At 39.1% G+C, this 23,580-nt stretch overlaps 7 protein-coding genes across 7 annotated transcripts in view; 6 read left to right on the forward strand and 1 right to left on the reverse strand.

Moving 5' to 3' along the window:
* The window catches only part of LOC135470395 (ubiquitin-protein ligase E3C-like), a 63,192-nt gene that overhangs the window by 16,013 nt on the left and 23,599 nt on the right, over positions 1-23,580 (reverse strand). The gene's annotated exons all lie outside the window — the stretch shown is intronic.
* LOC135469656 (cellular tumor antigen p53-like) lies at positions 863-2,525 on the forward strand. Its single transcript, XM_064748199.1, has 3 exons — positions 863-1,163; positions 1,232-2,013; positions 2,460-2,525. Exons 1-3 carry the CDS (start codon positions 863-865, stop codon positions 2,523-2,525), a joined length of 1,149 nt encoding a protein of 382 aa, XP_064604269.1.
* Positions 4,733-5,983, forward strand: LOC135469659 (cellular tumor antigen p53-like). The gene has a single exon (XM_064748203.1). The coding sequence runs from the start codon at positions 4,733-4,735 to the stop codon at positions 5,981-5,983; it is 1,251 nt and encodes a 416-aa protein (XP_064604273.1).
* LOC135469662 (tumor protein p73-like) lies at positions 8,608-10,186 on the forward strand. Its single transcript, XM_064748211.1, is given in 8 exon segments — positions 8,608-9,003; positions 9,005-9,073; positions 9,075-9,173; positions 9,175-9,204; positions 9,206-9,544; positions 9,546-9,636; positions 9,639-9,764; positions 10,125-10,186. Coding segments are annotated over 8 exon segments (1,212 nt in total).
* LOC135469664 (tumor protein p73-like) lies at positions 12,481-13,731 on the forward strand. The gene has a single exon (XM_064748214.1). It carries the CDS (start codon positions 12,481-12,483, stop codon positions 13,729-13,731), a length of 1,251 nt encoding a protein of 416 aa, XP_064604284.1.
* On the forward strand, positions 16,528-17,799 carry LOC135469666 (tumor protein p73-like). Its single transcript, XM_064748215.1, has one exon. The coding sequence runs from the start codon at positions 16,528-16,530 to the stop codon at positions 17,776-17,778; it is 1,251 nt and encodes a 416-aa protein (XP_064604285.1). The 3' UTR covers positions 17,779-17,799.
* LOC135469667 (tumor protein p73-like) lies at positions 20,403-21,653 on the forward strand. Its single transcript, XM_064748216.1, has one exon. It carries the CDS (start codon positions 20,403-20,405, stop codon positions 21,651-21,653), a length of 1,251 nt encoding a protein of 416 aa, XP_064604286.1.

Below are 23,580 nucleotides of genomic sequence, written 5' to 3' on the forward strand. Positions count from 1 at the left end.
CCTTAAAACTTTTCATCAAATGCCAGAGATAAAACTATTACTTCTGACAACCAATCCTCAACAAATTTTACATTCATCACAAACAGGTAAGCAACACAATCACAAAACCATGCATCTTACAGATTGCGGACTCCAAAAATCCATTTCTATATATATTTACACCCTAACAAATAACTGCAGAAATATCAGTATATATATCCAATCATTCTTTCAAGGTTTCAAACATTTACTGGTCAGGAATTCTACACAACTCAAAGCCCCCTGTTAGAGGTCTCTCCAATAATTCTTTACATTATCATACACTACATGATTCTTTCTTTTGGTTTTATTCAATCTTTCAAAAGTGTTCATTCATTTCTTGGAGAAGAAAGTTATTACCATCACAAAAATGTGAAGTATGAAAAATGCAAATGCTTTTCAGGAAAACTCGACAAAAGCTCATACTTTGATTAGCATAATAAGAATTTTAACCTTCTACTTCAAGTTGATCACTTGTACATTCATTTAAAAGAAAATCATTATTTCATACACAAACAACATCAAAAATCTCATATACAGATAAACCACAATAATGAGAGAGAAAAATACAGCTCACGGACTTTGATTGGATTAACCCAAATAAATCCCAGCAGGGAACCCCAGCTGAATATCTACCAGCTAATTGGGTATTCTTTCCCACTCCACAAAAAATATTAGAATAGACTCCACCCAGTCATTCCCTGGGTCAGAACCATCAAAGAGGTGCCCCACTGAGCTGTGAGGACAACTCGGCCCCTTTTCTGTCCCTGGTCTGGGAGAAATGTCTTATATATACTTCAGCACACTGACCACATCTCACTTCTCACTCAGATCGATTTCCAACATGGCTTACTCTCACCACCTCTCTCAACATTCCTATCAGGACTTTCTACAACTGTGGACAAGCCTTGAGGAGCTCAGCCCAGATAACTCTTACCCTACCCTCACCACAGAGGCTGACACAGAGCATAACCTTCTTGGTTCATCCCTGGAGGATCTCCACTCTGAGTTAACAACTGAGGACATACCTTGTGAGGCGGTCTCCACAATGAACTCTTCTCCCACATCTCACATCGCTGGTCAAATATCCACAGTGACCAGTCCTTCTGCCCAGTTCTCCTCCCCACATAGCAACAACCCCATCCTGTCCTGGGTCAAACCTCACCTCAGATTGTCACAAGTCCTTCAGGAGAGCAAGTGTATGCCAAACATTCCACTCCTTCCAACACCAATTATCCTGGCACATACGGATTCCAAGTCTCCTTTTCTCCACCTCAGAAAGAGACCAAGTCCACAAGCTGGACATACTCTGCCCTCGGCCACAAGCTTTATGACAAGATGGCCAGCTCCTGTCCTGTCCAGTTTCACACCAGTCAGCCTCCACCAGAGGGCAGTATTATCCGAGCCATGGCCGTTTTCAGCAAGGCAGAACACGCTCAAGCTGTGGTCACACGGTGTCCTAACCATGTCAGCAGCAGAGAGCACAACCAGAACCACCCTGCTCCTAGTCACCTTGTTCGCTGTGAGCATCAACTCAGTCACTGCCTGGACGATCCTTCCACAGGCAGACACAGTGTGCTCACTCCTTATCAGCAGCCACAGGCTGGCTGCCCTCATCTCACCTATCTCTACCAGTTCATGTGTCTGGGATCCTGTGTGGGAGGACCCAACAGAAGACCAATGCAGATTGTCTTCACCCTAGAGAACGACCAGCTAGTTCTGGGAAGAGCCGCTGTAGACATCCGCATCTGTGCCTGTCCTGCCCGTGACAAGAGGCTGGAGGAAAAGTCCTATTTACCTAAACCTCCAGCTTCCTCTCCCAGCTACACCACAGGCGACAAACCCAGGGCCGCTCACAAGAGGAAACTTGACACCACAGACACTTTTACCATCACCATTCATGGCCGTGATAACTTTGAAATCTTACGCAAAATCAGAGATTCCTTAGAACTCATGTCTTCTTTATCCAATGATCAAGTCACTCATACAGACAATGTAAAGTTTCCAAATCCTGTACTCAACTTTTACAGCATGACTTGTCAACAGAGTTCTTTTCATTGCCACAAATTATTCCCCCTCTACAGATGGTTCAATATTATGTACATATCTTGTTACATTGCCTATTAAGTTTATGTTATTGTTTTCCTTCCTTATTTTTGCTCTTTTTTACATTGAAATAATAAAATTTTCATTCAACCACATACATTTGTTTGCTGTTGTCAATGTGATTTCTGCTCTTTGCTCAACTCCATTCATGAATATATTTCATAATCTTTCTCCATGTGTTTTACTTAAAAGTTTCAATGACAAACTTTGACAATATTCCTGTTCTTACAGCACCAGTATTCACCCATGTCCTGAAAATGTCTCATTTCTTGGTGACAAACAGTCCTGATTAGGTTTATGAATTCTTACATTATTTGAAGCATTGTTGCATTCAGGCATCTAAAGGACATCTGGAATATGCCACAGCCATAACAGATTCCTATTACATGCAAAGTGTCTAAAACCCATAAGATGGGAAAACAAAATTACCACATAATAAAGCAACTCCAGAGATATCTTTTACATCATTATTACACGGATTTACTGTGTTCAAATAAAGAATACATAAACATTAAATTTTATTCCCCATTAGAGACCAGGCTTCAAAACTTCAAGGGTCCTCTACATGAGAACACACACATCACAACTGGTATTCAACATTTCCAGGTATTCACATGTTTCAATACTGATAATGTTTAAAGGATATTATATCAAATCAGTCTACAGCTACACTTTCCTGACAACACATCACAACAGGTTATTAAACATCAATCAGCCTCTACTGAGTTCAATATCCAGTCAGAAAGTCAATCCACCTAATATCCATCTTGTCTTTACCACAACTGGCACCACAGCACCCCACGCCAATTAAAGGTCAATCTAAATACACAAAGTTTACCCAGTAATTGGTGTTCAACAACCACAAGTGGTACAGTTCTGTTATACATGCATGTATGCAAACACCAAACAGTGGTCTGACACTTTAACTCATCACACATTGATATCCAGTACCCAGGTGTGATTATGGTGGTGCCAGTTATGTATAGACAGCAGACAATATCTTCAGCCATTTCTTACAGGGCAATCTTCTTAACAGTCACTGGTGTTAAACTTACAGCCAAGTGAGATGGCTGGTACCAAGAAGTATATACATCAATTGTCTGCTGGGCTATACTCATCCTTAATACCTATGGTCAATCATTAACTTTCAACAGTAAGTCTGATATGGTGCCACTTTTTCAGGAGGACAACTGCAAGGCATCCTGACCTTTAAACTGTGTCAATGCTCTTTGATCTTTAACATCCAGCTGTGTCATGGTGCCTTTTACATGTAAACACACCAAGTCATAGGTGCTATCTCTCTGAAAAATGTATTATTCATGATTAACTATAAACATAAGGTCCTGGTCCTCAATTAATCTTGATTTACTTCACTTTTCATATATCAGGTACTTTAAAAAGTTAGTTCTTCAATAAATTTAGTTTTTTTATAGAAACTGATTCATCACAAGTACACATCTCATTACTTTACAACCAACAGTTCACATCTTATCAGAAATTTGTTAAGGAAATAATCAGTGCATAGTTGTGATTAAGAGAATGTACATGTTTTTGGAAATACAATTTTCCAAATGCTACAAAATAATGAAATTCATATTTGCAAAAAAGGGGGAAAAATGAATTAATACGCTATAAGTATTTTTTCCAAATACTACTATTTTCCCAATACATACACAAACAAAACATATTCAATTTATTGCCAAACAAAATTAACATCTCACCTTTAGAAAATAAAACCTTCTTAAAACTTTTTCATCAAATGCCAGAGATAAAACTATTACTTCTGACCACTATTCCTCAACAAATTTTACATTCATCACAAGCAGGTAAGCAAACACAATCACAAAACTATGCGTCTTACAGATTGCGGACTCCAAAAATCCATTTGTATACATGTACACCCTAACAAACAACTGCAGAAATATCAGTATATATATCCAATCATTCTTTCAAGGTTTCAAACATTTACTGGTCAGGAAGTCTACAGAACTCAAAGCCCCCTGTTAGAGGTCTCTCCAATAATTCTTGACATTATCATACACTACATGATTCTTTCTTTTGGTTTTATTAAATCTTTCAAAAGTGTTCATTCATTTCTTGGAGAAGAAAGTTATTACCATCACAAAAATGTAAAGTATGAAAAAATGCAAATGCTTTTCAGGAAAACTCGACAAAAACTCATACTTTGATCAGCATAATAAGAATTTTAACCTTCTACTTCAAGTTGATCACTTGAACATTCATTTAAAAGAAAATCATTATTTAATACACAAACAATATCAAAAACCTCATATACAGATAAACCACAATAATGAGAGAAAAAAATACAGCTCACGGACTTTGATTGGATTAACCCAAATAAATCCCAGCAGGAAACCCCCAGCTGAATATCTACCAGCTAATTGGGTATTCTTTCCCCCTCCCACAAAAAAAATATTAGAATAGACTCCACCCAGTCCATTCCCTGGGTCAGAACCATCAAAGAGGTGCCCCACTGAGCTGTGAGGACAACTCGGCCCCTTTTCTGTCCTGGTCTGGGAGAAATGTCCCCTATATATACTTCAGCACACTGACCACATCTCACTTCTCACTCAGATCGATTTCCAACATGGCTTACTCTCACCACCTCTCTCAACATTCCTATCAGGACTTTCTACAACTGTGGACAAGCCTTGAGGAGCTCAGCCCAGATAACTCTTACCCTACCCTCAACACAGAGGCTGACACAGAGCATAACCTTCTTGGTTCATCCCTGGAGGATCTCCACTCTGAGTTAACAACTAAGGACATACCTTGTGAGCCGGTCTCCACAATAAACCCTTCTCCCACATCTCACATCGCTGGTCAAATATCCACAGTGACCAGTCCTCTGCACAGTTCTCCTACCCACACAGCAACAACCCCATCCTGTCCTGGTCAAACCTCACCTCAGATTGTCACAAGTCCTTCAGGAGAGCAAGTGTATGCCAAACATTCCACTCCTTCCAACACCAATTATCCTGGCACATACGGATTCCAAGTCTCCTTCTCTCCACCCCAGAAAGAGACCAAATCCACAAGCTGGACATACTCTGCCCTCGGCCGCAAGCTTTATGTCAAGATGGCCAGCTCCTGTCCTGTCCAGTTTCACACCAGTCAGCCTCCACCAGAGGGCAGTATTATCCGAGCCATGGCCGTTTTCAGCAAGGCAGAACACACTCAAGCTGTGGTCACACGGTGTCCTAACCATGTCAGCAGCAGAGAGCACAACCAGAACCACCCTGCTCCTAGTCACCTTGTTCGCTGTGAGCATCAACTCAGTCACTACCTGGACGATCCTTCCACAGGCAGACACAGTGTGCTCACTCCTTATCAGCAGCCACAGGCTGGCTGCCCTCATCTCACCTATCTCTACCAGTTCATGTGTCTGGGATCCTGTGTGGGAGGACCCAACAGAAGACCAATGCAGATTGTCTTCACCCTAGAGAACGACCAGCTAGTTCTGGGAAGAGCCGCTGTAGACATCCGCATCTGTGCCTGTCCTGCCCGTGACAAGAGACTGGAGGAAAAGTCCTATTTACCTAAACCTCCAGCTTCCTCTCCCAGTTACACCACAGGCGACAAACCCAGGGCCGCTCACAAGAGGAAACTTGACACCACAGACACTTTTACCATCACCATTCATGGCCGTGATAACTTTGAAATCTTACGCAAAATCAGAGATTCCTTAGAACTCATGTCTTCTTTATCCAATGATCAAGTCACTCAATACAAACAATGTAAAGTTTCCAAATCCTGTACTCAACTTTTACAGCATGACTTGTCAACAGAGTTCTTTTCATTGCCACAAATTATTCCCCCTCTACAGATGGTTCAATAATTCTAAGGGTAAATACAATTATGTCCATATATTGTTACATTGCTTATTAAGTTTATGTTATTGTTTTCCTTCTTTATTTTTGCTCTTTTTTACATTGATATAATAAAATTTTCATTCAACCACATACATTTGTTTGCTGTTGTCAATGTCATTTCTGCTCTTTGCTCAATTCCATTCATGAATATATTTCATAATTCTTCTCCATGTGTTTTACTTAAAAGTTTCAATGACAAACTTTGACAAGATTCCTGTTCTTACAGCACCAGTATTCACCCATGTCCTGAAAATGTCTCATTTCTTGGTGACAAACAGTCCTGATTAGGTTTATGAATTCTTACATTATTTGAAGCATTGTTGCACTCAGGCATCTAAAGGACATCTGGAATATGCCACAGCCATAACAGATTCCTATTACATGCAAAGTGTCTAAAACCCATAAGATGGGAAAACAAAATTACCACATAATAAAGCAACTCCAGAGATATCTTTTACATCATCACTACATGGATTTACTGTGTTCAAATAAAGAATACATAAACATTAAATCTTATTCCCCATTAGAGACAAGGCTTCAAAATTTCAAGGGTCCTCTACATGAGAACATACACACATCGCAACTGGTATTCAACATTTCCAGGTATTCACATGTTTCAAGACTGATAATGCTTAACAGATATTGTATCAAATCAGTCTGCAGCTACACTTTCCTGACAACACATCACAACAGGTTATTAAACATCAATCATCCACTGCTGAGTTCAATATCCAGTCAGAAAGTCAATCCACTTAATATCCCATCTTGTCTTTACCACAACTGGAACCACAGAACCCCACGCTATTAAAGGTCAATCTAAATACAAATTGTTGTACCCAGTAATTGGTGTTCAACAACCACAAATGGTACAGTTCTGTTATACATGCATGTATGCAAACACCAAACAGTGTCTGACACTTTAACTCATCACACATTGATATGTAGTACCCAGGTGTGATATGGTGGTGCCAGTTATGTATAGACAGCAGACAATATCTTCAGCCATTTCTTACAGGGCAATCTTCTTACCAGTGATTGGTGTTAAACTTACAGCCAAGTGAGATGGCTGGTACTAAGAAGTATATACATCAATGTCTGCTGGCTATACTCATCCTTAACACCTGTGGTCAATCATTAACTTTCAACAGTAAGTCTGATATGGTTCCACTTTTCAGGAGACAACAGGCAAGGCATCCTGACCTTTAAACTGTGTCAATGCTCTTTGATCTTTAACATCCAGCTGTGTCATGGTGCCTTTTACATGTAAACACACCAATTCTTAGGTGCTATCACTCTGAAAATGTATTATTCATGATTAACTATAAACATAAGGTCCTGGTCCTCAATTAATCTTGATTTACTTCACTTTTCATATATCAGGTACTTTAAAAAGTTAGTTCTTCAATAAATTTAGTTCTTTATAGAAACTGATTCATCACAAGTACACATCTCTTTACTTTACAACCAACAGTTCACATCTTTATCAGAAACATGTTAAGAAAATAATCAGTGCATATTTGTGATTAAGAGAATGTACATGTTTTGGAAATACAAGTTTCCAATTGCTACAAAATACTGAAATTCATCTTTGCAAAAAAAGGAAAAAAAATGAATTAATCCTCTAGAAGTATTTTTTCAAAGACTACTATTTTTCAATACATACACAAACAAAATATATTCAATTCATTGCCAAACAAATTTAACATCTCACCTTTAGAAAATAAAACCTTCTTAAAACTTTTCATCAAATGCCAGAGATAAAACTATTAATTCTGACCACCATTCCTCAACAAATTTTACATTCATCACAAGCAGATAAGCAACACAATCACAAAACCATGTGTCTTACAGATTGCGGACTCCAAAAATCCATTTGTATACATGTACACCCTAACAAACAACTGCAGAAATATCAGTATATATATCCAATCATTCTTTCAAGGTTTCAAACATTTACTGGTCAGGAATTCTACACAACTCAAAGCCCCCTGTTAGAAGTCTCTCCAATAATTCTTTACATTATCATACACTACATGATTCTTTCTTTTGGTTTTATTAAATCTTTCAAAAGTGTTCATTCATTTCTTGGAGAAGAAGTTATTACCATCACAAAAATGTGAAGTATGAAAAATGCAAATGCTTTTCGGGAAAACTCGACAAAAACTCATACTTTGATCAGCATAATGAGGAATTTTAAACCTTCTACTTCAATTTGATCACTTGTACATCCATTTAAAAGAAAATCATTATTTAATACACAAACAATATCAAAAACCTCATATACAGATAAACCACAATAATGAGAGAAAAAAATACTGCTCACAGACTTTGATTGGATTAATCCAAATAAATCCTTGCAGGGAACCCCAGCTGAATATCTCCAGCTAATTGGGTACTCTTTCCCCCTCCACAAAAAGGATTAAAATAGACTCCACCCAGTTATTCAATGGGTCCAGAACCATCAAAGAGGTGCCCCACTGAGCTGTGAGGACAACTCGGCCCCTTTTCTGTCCCTGGTCTGGGAGAAATGTCTTATATATACTTCAGCACACTGACCACATTTCACTTCTCACTCAGATCGATTTCCAACATGGCTTACTCTCAGCACGTCTCTCAACATTCCTATCAGGACTTTCTACAACTGTGGACAAGCCTTGAGGAGCTCAGCCCAGATAATTCTTACCCTACCCTCACCACAGAGGCTGACACAGAGTATAACCTTCTTGGTTCATCCCTGGAGGATCTCCACTCTGAGTTAACAAATAAGGACATACCTTGTGAGTTGGTCTCCACAATTAACTCTTCTCCCACATCTCAGATGGCTGGTCAAATATCCACAGTGACCAGTCCTCTGCCCAGTTTTCCTCCTCACATAGCAACAACCCCATCCTGTCCTGGTCAAACCTCACCTCAGATTGTCACAAGTCCTTCAGGAGAGCAAGTGTATGCCAAACATTCCACTCCTTCCAACACCAATTATCCTGGCACATAACGGATTCCAAGTCTCCTTCTCTCCACCCCAGAAAGAGACCAAATCCACAAGCTGGACATACTCTGCCCTCCGGCCGCAAGCTTTATGTCAAGATGGCCAGCTCCTGTCCTGTTCAGTTTCACACCAGTCAGCCTCCACCAGAGGGCAGTATTATCCGAGCCATGGCCCGTTTTCAGCAAGGCAGAACACGCTCAAGGCTGTGGTCACACGGTGTCCTAACCATGTCAGCAGCAGAGAGCACAACCAGAACCACCCTGCTCCTAGTCACCTTGTTCGCTGTGAGCATCAACTCAGTCACTACCTGGACGATCCATCCACAGGCAGACACAGTGTGCTCACTCCTTATCAGCAGCCACAGGCTGGCTGCCCTCATCTCACCTATCTCTACCAGTTCATGTGTCTGGGATCCTGTGTGGGAGGACCCAACAGAAGACCAATGCAGATTGTCTTCACCCTAGAGAACGACCAGCTAGTTCTGGGAAGAGCCGCTGTAGACATCCGCATCTGTGCCTGTCCTGCCCGTGACAAGAGGACTGGAGGAAAAGTCCTATTTACCTAAACCTCCAGCTTCCTCTCCCAGCTACACCACAGGCGACAAACCCAGGGCCGCTCACAAGAGGAAACTTGACACCACAAGACACTTTTAACCATCACCATTCATGGCCGTGATAACTTTGAAATCTTACGCAAAATCAGAGATTCCTTAGAACTCATGTCTTCTTTATCCAATGATCAAGTCACTCAATACAAACAATGTAAAGTTCCAAATCCTGTACTCAACTTTTACAGCATGACTTGTCAACAGAGTTCTTTTCATTGCCACAAATTATTCCCCCTCTACAGATGGTTCAATAATTCTAAGGGTAAATACAATTATGTCCATATATTGTTACATTGCTTATTAAGTTTATGTTATTGTTTTCCTTCTTTATTTTTGCTCTTTTTTACATTGATATAATAAAATTTTCATTCAACCACATACATTTGTTTGCTGTTGTCAATGTCATTTCTGCTCTTTGCTCAATTCCATTCATGAATATATTTCATAATTCTTCTCCATGTGTTTTACTTAAAAGTTTCAATGACAAACTTTGACAAGATTCCTGTTCTTACAGCACCAGTATTCACCCATGTCCTGAAAATGTCTCATTTCTTGGTGACAAACAGTCCTGATTAGGTTTATGAATTCTTACATTATTTGAAGCATTGTTGCATTCAGGCATCTAAAGGACATCTGGAATATGCCACAGCCATAACAGATTCCTATTACATGCAAAGTGTCTAAAACCCATAAGATGGGAAAACAAAATTACCACATAATAAAGCAACTCCAGAGATATCTTTTACATCATCACTACATGGATTTACTGTGTTCAAATAAAGAATACATAAACATTAAATCTTATTCCCCATTAGAGACAAGGCTTCAAAATTTCAAGGGTCCTCTACATGAGAACATACACACATCGCAACTGGTATTCAACATTTCCAGGTATTCACATGTTTCAAGACTGATAATGCTTAACAGATATTGTATCAAATCAGTCTGCAGCTACACTTTCCTGACAACACATCACAACAGGTTATTAAACATCAATCATCCACTGCTGAGTTCAATATCCAGTCAGAAAGTCAATCCACTTAATATCCCATCTTGTCTTTACCACAACTGGAACCACAGAACCCCACGCTATTAAAGGTCAATCTAAATACAAATTGTTGTACCCAGTAACTGGTGTTCAACAACCACAAATGGTACAGTTCTGTTATACATGCATGTATGCAAACACCAAACAGTGTCTGACACTTTAACTCATCACACATTGATATGTAGTACCCAGGTGTGATATGGTGGTGCCAGTTATGTATAGACAGCAGACAATATCTTCAGCCATTTCTTACAGGGCAATCTTCTTAACAGTGATTGGTGTTAAACTTACAGCCAAGTGAGATGGCTGGTACTAAGAAGTATATACATCAATGTCTGCTGGCTATACTCATCCTTAACACCTGTGGTCAATCATTAACTTTCAACAGTAAGTCTGATATGGTTCCACTTTTCAGGAGACAACAGGCAAGGCATCCTGACCTTTAAACTGTGTCAATGCTCTTTAACATCCAGCTGTGTCATGGTGCCTTTTACATGTAAACACACCAATTCTTAGGTGCTATCACTCTGAAAATGTATTATTCATGATTAACTATAAACATAAGGTCCTGGTCCTCAATTAATCTTGATTTACTTCACTTTTCATATATCAGGTACTTTAAAAAGTTAGTTCTTCAATAAATTTAGTTCTTTATAGAAACTGATTCATCACAAGTACACATCTCTTTACTTTACAACCAACAGTTCACATCTTTATCAGAAACATGTTAAGAAAATAATCAGTGCATATTTGTGATTAAGAGAATGTACATGTTTTGGAAATACAAGTTTCCAATTGCTACAAAATACTGAAATTCATCTTTGCAAAAAAAGGAAAAAAAATGAATTAATCCTCTAGAAGTATTTTTTCAAAGACTACTATTTTTCAATACATACACAAACAAAATATATTCAATTCATTGCCAAACAAATTTAACATCTCACCTTTAGAAAATAAAACCTTCTTAAAACTTTTCATCAAATGCCAGAGATAAAACTATTAATTCTGACCACCATTCCTCAACAAATTTTACATTCATCACAAGCAGATAAGCAACACAATCACAAAACCATGTGTCTTACAGATTGCGGACTCCAAAAATCCATTTGTATACATGTACACCCTAACAAACAACTGCAGAAATATCAGTATATATATCCAATCATTCTTTCAAGTTTTCAAACATTTACTGGTCAGGAATTCTACACAACTCAAAGCCCCCTGTTAGAGGCCTCTCCAATAATTCTTTACATTATCATACACTACATGATTCTTTCTTTTGGTTTTATTAAATCTTTCAAAAGTGTTCATTCATTTCTTGGAGAAGAAAGTTATTACCATCACAAAAATGTGAAGTATGAAAAATGCAAATGCTTTTCGGGAAAACTCGACAAAAACTCATACTTTGATCAGCATAATGAGAATTTTAACCTTCTACTTCAATTTGATCACTTGTACATCCATTTAAAAGAAAATCATTATTTAATACACAAACAATATCAAAAACCTCATATACAGATAAACCACAATAATGAGAGAAAAAAATACTGCTCACAGACTTTGATTGGATTAATCCAAATAAATCCCTGCAGGGAACCCCAGCTGAATATCTACCAGCTAATTGGGTACTCTTTCCCCCTCCACAAAAAGGATTAAAATAGACTCCACCCAGTTATTCAATGGGTCAGAACCATCAAAGAGGTGCCCCACTGAGCTGTGAGGACAACTCGGCCCCTTTTCTGTCCCTGGTCTGGGAGAAATGTCTTATATATACTTCAGCACACTGACCACATTTCACTTCTCACTCAGATCGATTTCCAACATGGCTTACTCTCACCACCTCTCTCAACATTCCTATCAGGACTTTCTACAACTGTGGACAAGCCTTGAGGAGCTCAGCCCAGATAATTCTTACCCTACCCTCACCACAGAGGCTGACACAGAGTATAACCTTCTTGGTTCATCCCTGGAGGATCTCCACTCTGAGTTAACAAATAAGGACATACCTTGTGAGTTGGTCTCCACAATTAACTCTTCTCCCACATCTCAGATGGCTGGTCAAATATCCACAGTGACCAGTCCTCTGCCCAGTTTTCCTCCTCACATAGCAACAACCCCATCCTGTCCTGGTCAAACCTCACCTCAGATTGTCACAAGTCCTTCAGGAGAGCAAGTGTATGCCAAACATTCCACTCCTTCCAACACCAATTATCCTGGCACATACGGATTCCAAGTCTCCTTCTCTCCACCCCAGAAAGAGACCAAATCCACAAGCTGGACATACTCTGCCCTCGGCCGCAAGCTTTATGTCAAGATGGCCAGCTCCTGTCCTGTTCAGTTTCACACCAGTCAGCCTCCACCAGAGGGCAGTATTATCCGAGCCATGGCCGTTTTCAGCAAGGCAGAACACGCTCAAGCTGTGGTCACACGGTGTCCTAACCATGTCAGCAGCAGAGAGCACAACCAGAACCACCCTGCTCCTAGTCACCTTGTTCGCTGTGAGCATCAACTCAGTCACTACCTGGACGATCCTTCCACAGGCAGACACAGTGTGCTCACTCCTTATCAGCAGCCACAGGCTGGCTGCCCTCATCTCACCTATCTCTACCAGTTCATGTGTCTGGGATCCTGTGTGGGAGGACCCAACAGAAGACCAATGCAGATTGTCTTCACCCTAGAGAACGACCAGCTAGTTCTGGGAAGAGCCGCTGTAGACATCCGCATCTGTGCCTGTCCTGCCCGTGACAAGAGACTGGAGGAAAAGTCCTATTTACCTAAACCTCCAGCTTCCTCTCCCAGCTACACCACAGGCGACAAACCCAGGGCTGCTCACAAGAGGAAACTTGACACCACAGACACTTTTACCATCACCATTCATGGCCGTGATAACTTTGAAATCTTACGCAAAATCAGAGATTCCTTAGAACTCATGTCTTCTTTATCCAATGATCAAGTCACTCAATACAAACAATGTAAAGTTTCCAAATCCTGTACTCAACTTTTACAGCATGACTTGTCAACAGAGTTCTTTTCATTGCCACAAATTATTCCCCCTCTACAGATGGTTCAATAATTCTAAGGGTAAATACAATTATGTCCATATATTGTTACATTGCTTATTAAGTTTATGTTATTGTTTTCCTTCTTTATTTTTGCTCTTTTTTACATTGATATAATAAAATTTTCATTCAACCACATACATTTGTTTGCTGTTGTCAATGTCATTTCTGCTCTTTGCTCAATTCCATTCATGAATATATTTCATAATTCTTCTCCATGTGTTTTACTTAAAAGTTTCAATGACAAACTTTGACAAGATTCCTGTTCTTACAGCACCAGTATTCACCCATGTCCTGAAAATGTCTCATTTCTTGGTGACAAACAGTCCTGATTAGGTTTATGAATTCTTACATTATTTGAAGCATTGTTGCATTCAGGCATCTAAAGGACATCTGGAATATGCCACAGCCATAACAGATTCCTATTACATGCAAAGTGTCTAAAACCCATAAGATGGGAAAACAAAATTACCACATAATAAAGCAACTCCAGAGATATCTTTTACATCATCACTACATGGATTTACTGTGTTCAAATAAAGAATACATAAACATTAAATCTTATTCCCCATTAGAGACAAGGCTTCAAAATTTCAAGGGTCCTCTACATGAGAACATACACACATCGCAACTGGTATTCAACATTTCCAGGTATTCACATGTTTCAAGACTGATAATGCTTAACAGATATTGTATCAAATCAGTCTGCAGCTACACTTTCCTGACAACACATCACAACAGGTTATTAAACATCAATCATCCACTGCTGAGTTCAATATCCAGGCAGAAAGTCAATCCACTTAATATCCCATCTTGTCTTTACCACAACTGGAACCACAGAACCCCACGCTATTAAAGGTCAATCTAAATACAAATTGTTGTACCCAGTAACTGGTGTTCAACAACCACAAATGGTACAGTTCTGTTATACATGCATGTATGCAAACACCAAACAGTGTCTGACACTTTAACTCATCACACATTGATATGTAGTACCCAGGTGTGATATGGTGGTGCCAGTTATGTATAGACAGCAGACAATATCTTCAGCCATTTCTTACAGGGCAATCTTCTTAACAGTGATTGGTGTTAAACTTACAGCCAAGTGAGATGGCTGGTACTAAGAAGTATATACATCAATGTCTGCTGGCTATACTCATCCTTAACACCTGTGGTCAATCATTAACTTTCAACAGTAAGTCTGATATGGTTCCACTTTTCAGGAGACAACAGGCAAGGCATCCTGACCTTTAAACTGTGTCAATGCTCTTTAACATCCAGCTGTGTCATGGTGCCTTTTACATGTAAACACACCAATTCTTAGGTGCTATCACTCTGAAAATGTATTATTCATGATTAACTATAAACATAAGGTCCTGGTCCTCAATTAATCTTGATTTACTTCACTTTTCATATATCAGGTACTTTAAAAAGTTAGTTCTTCAATAAATTTAGTTCTTTATAGAAACTGATTCATCACAAGTACACATCTCTTTACTTTACAACCAACAGTTCACATCTTTATCAGAAACATGTTAAGAAAATAATCAGTGCATATTTGTGATTAAGAGAATGTACATGTTTTGGAAATACAAGTTTCCAATTGCTACAAAATACTGAAATTCATCTTTGCACAAAAAGGAAAAAAAATGAATTAATCCTTTAGAAGTATTTTTTCAAAGACTACTATTTTTCAATACATACACAAACAAAATATATTCAATTCATTGCCAAACAAATTTAACATCTCACCTTTAGAAAATAGAACCTTCTTAAAACTTTTCATCAAATGCCAGAGATAAAACTATTAATTCTGACCACCATTCCTCAACAAATTTTACATTCATCACAAGCAGATAAGCAACACAATCACAAAACCATGTGCCGTAAGTGGGAAGGTCTGTCAGCAACCTGCGGATGGTCGTGGGTTTCCCCCGGGCTGCGCCCGGTTTCCACCCACCATAATGCTGGCCGCCGTCGTATAAGTGAAATATTCTTGAGTACGGCGTAAAACACCAATCAAAAAAAAAAAAAAAAAAAAAAAAAAAACACAAAACCATGTGTCTTACAGATTGCGGACTCCAAAAATCCATTTGTATACATGTACACCCTAACAAACAACTGCAGAAATATCAGTATATATATCCAATCATTCTTTCAAGGTTTCAAACATTTACTGGTCAGGAATTCTACACAACTCAAAGCACCCTGTTAGAGGTCTCTCCAATAATTCTTTACATTATCATACACTACATGATTCTTTCTTTTGGTTTTATTCAATCTTTCAAAAGTGTTCATTCATTTCTTGGAGAAGAAAGTTATTACCATCACAAAAATGTGAAGTATGAAAAATGCAAATGCTTTTCAGGAAAACTCGACAAAAGCTCATACTTTGATCAGCATAATGAGAATTTTAACCTTCTACTTCAATTTGATCACTTGTACATCCATTTAAAAGAAAATCATTAATTAATACACAAACAATATCAAAAACCTCATATACAGATAAACCACAATAATGAGAGAGAAAAATACAGCTCACAGACTTTGATTGGATTAACCCAAATAAATCCCAACAGGGAACCCCAGCTGAATATCTACCAGCTAATTGGGTATTCTTTCCCCCTCCACAAAAAAATATTAGAATAGACTCCACCCAGTCATTCCCTGGGTCAGAACCATCAAAGAGGTGCCCCACTGAGCTGTGAGGACAACTCGGCCCCTTTTCTGTCCCTGGTCTGGGAGAAATGTCTTATATATACTTCAGCACACTGACCACATCTCACTTCTCACTCAGATCGATTTCCAACATGGCTTACTCTCACCACCTCTCTCAACATTCCTATCAGGACTTTCTACAACTGTGGACAAGCCTTGAGGAGCTCAGCCCAGATAACTCTTACCCTACCCTCACCACAGAGGCTGACACAGAGCATAACCTTCTTGGTTCATCCCTGGAGGATCTCCACTCTGAGTTAACAACCGAGGACATACCTTGTAAGCCGGTCTCCACAATTAACTCTTCTCCCACATCTCAGATCGCTGGTCAAATATCCACAGTGACCAGTCCTCTGCCCAGTTCTCCTCCCCACACAGCAACAACCCCATCCTGTCCTGGTCAAACCTCACCTCAGATTGTCACAAGTCCTTCAGGAGAGCAAGTGTATGCCAAACATTCCACTCCTTCCAACACCAATTATCCTGGCACATACGGATTCCAAGTCTCCTTCTCTCCACCCCAGAAAGAGACCAAATCCACAAGCTGGACATACTCTGCCCTCGGCCGCAAGCTTTATGTCAAGATGGCCAGCTCCTGTCCTGTTCAGTTTCACACCAGTCAGCCTTCACCAGAGGGCAGTATTATCCGAGCCATGGCCGTTTTCAGCAAGGCAGAACACGCTCAAGCTGTGGTCACACGGTGTCCTAACCATGTCAGCAGCAGAGAGCACAACCAGAACCACCCTGCTCCTAGTCACCTTGTTCGCTGTGAGCATCAACTCAGTCACTACCTGGACGATCCTTCCACAGGCAGACACAGTGTGCTCACTCCTTATCAGCAGCCACAGGCTGGCTGCCCTCATCTCACCTATCTCTACCAGTTCATGTGTCTGGGATCCTGTGTGGGAGGACCCAACAGAAGACCAATGCAGATTGTCTTCACCCTAGAGAACGACCAGCTAGTTCTGGGAAGAGCCGCTGTAGACATCCGCATCTGTGCCTGTCCTGCCCGTGACAAGAGACTGGAGGAAAAGTCCTATTTACCTAAACCTCCAGCTTCCTCTCCCAGCTACACCACAGGCGACAAACCCAGGGCCGCTCACAAGAGGAAACTTGACACCACAGACACTTTTACCATCACCATTCATGGCCGTGATAACTTTGAAATCTTACGCAAAATCAGAGATTCCTTAGAACTCATGTCTTCTTTATCCAATGATCAAGTCACTCAATACAAACAATGTAAAGTTTCCAAATCCTGTACTCAACTTTTACAGCATGACTTGTCAACAGAGTTCTTTTCATTGCCACAAATTATTCCCCCTCTACAGATGGTTCAATAATTCTAAGGGTAAATACAATTATGTACATATATTGTTACATTGCTTATTAAGTTTATGTTATTGTTTTCCTTCTTTATTTTTGCTCTTTTTTACATTGATATAATAAAATTTTCATTCAACCACATACATTTGTTTGCTGTTGTCAATGTGATTTCTGCTCTTTGCTCAACTCCATTCATGAATATATTTCATAATCCTTCTCCATGTGTTTTACAATGTTTCAATGCCAAACTTTGACAAGATTCCTGTTCTTACAGCACCAGTATTCACCCATGTCCTGAAAATGTCTCATTTCTTGGTGACAAACAGTCCTGATTAGGTTTATGAATTCTTACATTATTTGAAGCATTGTTGCATTCAGGCATCTAAAGGACATCTGGAATATGCCACAGCCATAACAGATTCCTATTACATGCAAAGTGTCTAAAACCCATAAGACGGGAAAACAAAATTACCACATAATAAAGCAACTCCAGAGATATCTTTTACATCATCACTACATGGATTTACTGTGTTCGAATAAAGAATACATAAACATTAAATCTTATTCCCCATTAGACACAAGGCTTCAAAATTTCAAGGGTCCTCTACATGAGAACATACACACATCGCAACTGGTATTCAACATTTCCAGGTATTCACATGTTTCAAGACTGATAATGCTTAACAGATACTGTACCAAATCAGTCTGCAGCTACACTTTCCTGACAACACATCACAACAGGTTATTAAACATCAATCATCCACTGCTGAGTTCAATATCCAGTCAGAAAGTCAATCCACTTAATATCCCATCTTGTCTTTACCACAACTGGAACCACAGAACCCCACGCTATTAAAGGTCAATCTAAATACAAATTGTTGTACCCAGTAATTGGTGTTCAACAACCACAAATGGTACAGTTCTGTTATACATGCATGTATGCAAACACCAAACAGTGTCTGACACTTTAACTCATCACACATTGATATGTAGTACCCAGGTGTGATATGGTGGTGCCAGTTATGTATAGACAGCAGACAATATCTTCAGCCATTTCTTACAGGGCAATCTTCTTACCAGTCACTGGTGTTAAACTTACAGCCAAGTGAGATGGCTGGTACCAAGAAGTATATACATCAATGTCTGCTGGCTATACTCATCCTTAATACCTGTGGTTAATCATTAACTTTCAACAGTAAGTCTGATATGGTGCCACTTTTCAGGAGACAACTGGCAAGGCATCCTGACCTTAAAACTGTGTCAATGCTCTTTGATCTTTAACATCCAGCTGTGTCATGGTGCCTTTTACATGTAAACACACCAATTCTTAGGTGCTATCACTCTGAAAATGTATTATTCATGATTAACTATAAACATAAGATCCTGGTCCTCAATTAATCTTGATTTACTTCACTTTTCATACATCAGGTACTTTAAAAAGTTAGTTCTTGAATAAATTTAGTTTTTTATAGAAACTGATTCATCACAAGTACACATCTCTTTACTTTACCACCACCAGTTCACATGTTTATTAGAAATTTGTTAAGGAAATAATAAGTGCATATTTGTGATTAAGAGAATGTACATGTTTTGAAAATACAATTTTCCAATTGCTACAAAACAATGAAATTCATCTTTGCAAAAAAAAGGGGAAAAATGAATTAATCCTCTAGAAGTATTTTTCCAAAGACTACTATTTTCCAATACATACACAAACAAAATATATTCAATTCATTGCCAAACAAATTTAACATCTCACCTTTAGAAAATAAATCCTTCTTAAAACTTTTCATCAAATGCCAGAGATAAAACTATTACTTCTGACAACCATTCCTCAACAAATTTTACATTCATCACAAACAGGTAAGCAACACAATCACAAAACCATGCATCTTAAAGATTGCGGACTCCAAAAATCCATTTCTATATATATTTACACCCTAACAAATAACTGCAGAAATATCAGTATATATATCCAATCATTCTTTCAAGGTTTCAAACATTTACTGGTCAGGAATTCTACACAACTCAAAGCACCCTGTTAGAGGTCTCTCCAATAATTCTTTACATTATCATACACTACATGATTCTTTCTTTTGGTTTTATTAAATCTTTCAAAAGTGTTCATTCATTTCTTGGAGAAGAAAGTTATTACCATCACAAAAATGTGAAGTATGAAAAATGCAAATGCTTTTCAGGAAAACTCGACAAAAGCTCATACTTTGATCAGCATAATAAGAATTTTAACCTTCTACTTCAATTTGATCACTTGTACATCCATTTAAAAGAAAATCATTAATTAATACACAAACAATATCAAAAACCTCATATACAGATAAACCACAATAATGAGAGAGAAAAATACAGCTCACAGACTTTGATTGGATTAACCCAAATAAATCCCAACAGGGAACCCCAGCTGAATATCTACCAGCTAATTGGGTATTCTTTCCCCCTCCACAAAAAAATATTAGAATAGACTCCACCCAGTCATTCCCTGGGTCAGAACCATCAAAGAGGTGCCCCACTGAGCTGTGAGGACAACTCGGCCCCTTTTTCTGTCCCTGGTCTGGGAGAAATGTCTTATATATACTTCAGCACACTGACCACATCTCACTTCTCACTCAGATCGATTTCCAACATGGCTTACTCTCACCACCTCTCTCAACATTCCTATCAGGACTTTCTACAACTGTGGACAAGCCTTGAGGAGCTCAGCCCAGATAACTCTTACCCTACCCTCACCACAGAGGCTGACACAGAGCATAACCTTCTTGGTTCATCCCTGGAGGATCTCCACTCTGAGTTAACAACCGAGGACATACCTTGTGAGCCGGTCTCCACAATTAACTCTTCTCCCACATCTCAGATCGCTGGTCAAATATCCACAGTGACCAGTCCTCTGCCCAGTTCTCCTCCCCACACAGCAACAACCCCATCCTGTCCTGGTCAAACCTCACCTCAGATTGTCACAAGTCCTTCAGGAGAGCAAGTGTATGCCAAACATTCCACTCCTTCCAACACCAATTATCCTGGCACATACGGATTCCAAGTCTCCTTCTCTCCACCCCAGAAAGAGACCAAATCCACAAGCTGGACATACTCTGCCCTCGGCCGCAAGCTTTATGTCAAGATGGCCAGCTCCTGTCCTGTTCAGTTTCACACCAGTCAGCCTCCACCAGAGGGCAGTATTATCCGAGCCATGGCCGTTTTCAGCAAGGCAGAACACGCTCAAGGTGTGGTCACACGGTGTCCTAACCATGTCAGCAGCAGAGAGCACAACCAGAACCACCCTGCTCCTAGTCACCTTGTTCGCTGTGAGCATCAACTCAGTCACTACCTGGACGATCCTTCCACAGGCAGACACAGTGTGCTCACTCCTTATCAGCAGCCACAGGCTGGCTGCCCTCATCTCACCTATCTCTACCAGTTCATGTGTCTGGGATCCTGTGTGGGAGGACCCAACAGAAGACCAATGCAGATTGTCTTCACCCTAGAGAACGACCAGCTAGTTCTGGGAAGAGCCGCTGTAGACATCCGCATCTGTGCCTGTCCTGCCCGTGACAAGAGACTGGAGGAAAAGTCCTATTTACCTAAACCTCCAGCTTCCTCTCCCAGCTACACCACAGGCGACAAACCCAGGGCCGCTCACAAGAGGAAACTTGACACCACAGACACTTTTACCATCACCATTCATGGCCGTGATAACTTTGAAATCTTACGCAAAATCAGAGATTCCTTAGAACTCATGTCTTCTTTATCCAATGATCAAGTCACTCAATACAAACAATGTAAAGTTTCCAAATCCTGTACTCAACTTTTACAGCATGACTTGTCAACAGAGTTCTTTTCATTGCCACAAATTATTCCCCCTCTACAGATGGTTCAATAATTCTAAGGGTAAATACAATTATGTCCATATATTGTTACATTGCTTATTAAGTTTATGTTATTGTTTTCCTTCTTTATTTTTGCTCTTTTTTACATTGATATAATAAAATTTTCATTCAACCACATACATTTGTTTGCTGTTGTCAATGTGATTTCTGCTCTTTGCTCAACTCCATTCATGAATATATTTCATAATCCTTCTCCATGTGTTTTACTTAAAAGTTTCAATGCCAAACTTTGACAAGATTCCTGTTCTTACAGCACCAGTATTCACCCATGTCCTGAAAATGTCTCATTTCTTGGTGACAAACAGTCCTGATTAGGTTTATGAATTCTTACATTATTTGAAGCATTGTTGCATTCAGGCATCTAAAGGACATCTGGAATATGCCACAGCCATAACAGATTCCTATTACATGCAAAGTGTCTAAAACCCATAAGATGGGAAAACAAAATTACCACATAATAAAGCAACTCCAGAGATATCTTTTACATCATTATTACATGGATTTACTGTGTTCAAATAAAGAATACATAAACATTAAATCTTATTCCCCATTAGAGACAAGGCTTCAAAATTTCAAGGGTCCTCTACATGAGAACATACACACATCGCAACTGGTATTCAACATTTCCAGGTATTCACATGTTTCAAGACTGATAATGCTTAACAGATACTGTACCAAATCAGTCTGCAGCTACACTTTCCTGACAACACATCACAACAGGTTATTAAACATCAATAATCCACTGCTGAGTTCAATATCCAGTCAGAAAGTCAATCCACTTAATATCCCATCTTGTCTTTACCACAACTGGAACCACAAAACCCCACGCTATTAAAGGTCAATCTAAATACAAATTGTTGTACCCAGTAATTGGTGTTCAACAACCACATGTGGTACAGTTCTGTTATACATGCATGTATGCAAACACCAAACAGTGTCTGACACTTTAACTCATCACACATTGATATGTAGTACCCAGGTGTGATATGGTGGTGCCAGTTATGTATAGACAGCAGACAATATCTTCAGCCATTTCTTACAGGGCAATCTTCTTACCAGTGATTGGTGTTAAACTTACAGCCAAGTGAGATGGCTGGTACCAAGAAGTATATACATCAATGTCTGCTGGCTATACTCATCCTTAACACCTGTGGTCAATCATTAACTTTCAACAGTAAGTCTGATATGGTTCCACTTTTCAGGAGACAACTGGCAAGGCATCCTGACCTTTAAACTGTGTCAATGCTCTTTGATCTTTAACATCCAGCTGTGTCATGGTGCCTTTTACATGTAAACACACCAATTCTTAGGTGCTATCACTCTGAAAATGTATTATTCATGATTAACTATAAACATAAGGTCCTGGTCCTCAATTAATCTTGATTTACTTCACTTTTCATATATCAGGTACTTTAAAAAGTTAGTTCTTCAATAAATTTAGTTCTTTATAGAAACTGATTCATCACAAGTACACATCTCTTTACTTTACCACCAACAGTTCACATCTTTATCAGAAACATGTTAAGAAAATAATCAGTGCATATTTGTGATTAAGAGAATGTACATGGTTTGGAAATACAAGTTTCCAATTGCTACAAAATACTGAAATTCATCTTTGCAAAAAAAGGAAAAAAAATGAATTAATCCTCTAGAAGTATTTTTTCAAAGACTACTATTTTTCAATACATACACAAACAAAATATATTCAATTCATTGCCAAACAAATTTAACATCTCACCTTTAGAAAATAGAACCTTCTTAAAACTTTTCATCAAATGCCAGAGATAAAACTATTAATTCTGACCACCATTCCTCAACAAATTTTACATTCATCACAAGCAGATAAGCAACACAATCACAAAACCATGTGTCTTACAGATTGCGGACTCCAAAAATCCATTTGTATATATGTACACCCTA

Source organism: Liolophura sinensis, chromosome 7, assembly GCF_032854445.1.
Source record: "Liolophura sinensis isolate JHLJ2023 chromosome 7, CUHK_Ljap_v2, whole genome shotgun sequence".
Lineage (NCBI taxonomy): Eukaryota > Metazoa > Mollusca > Polyplacophora > Chitonida > Chitonidae > Liolophura > Liolophura sinensis.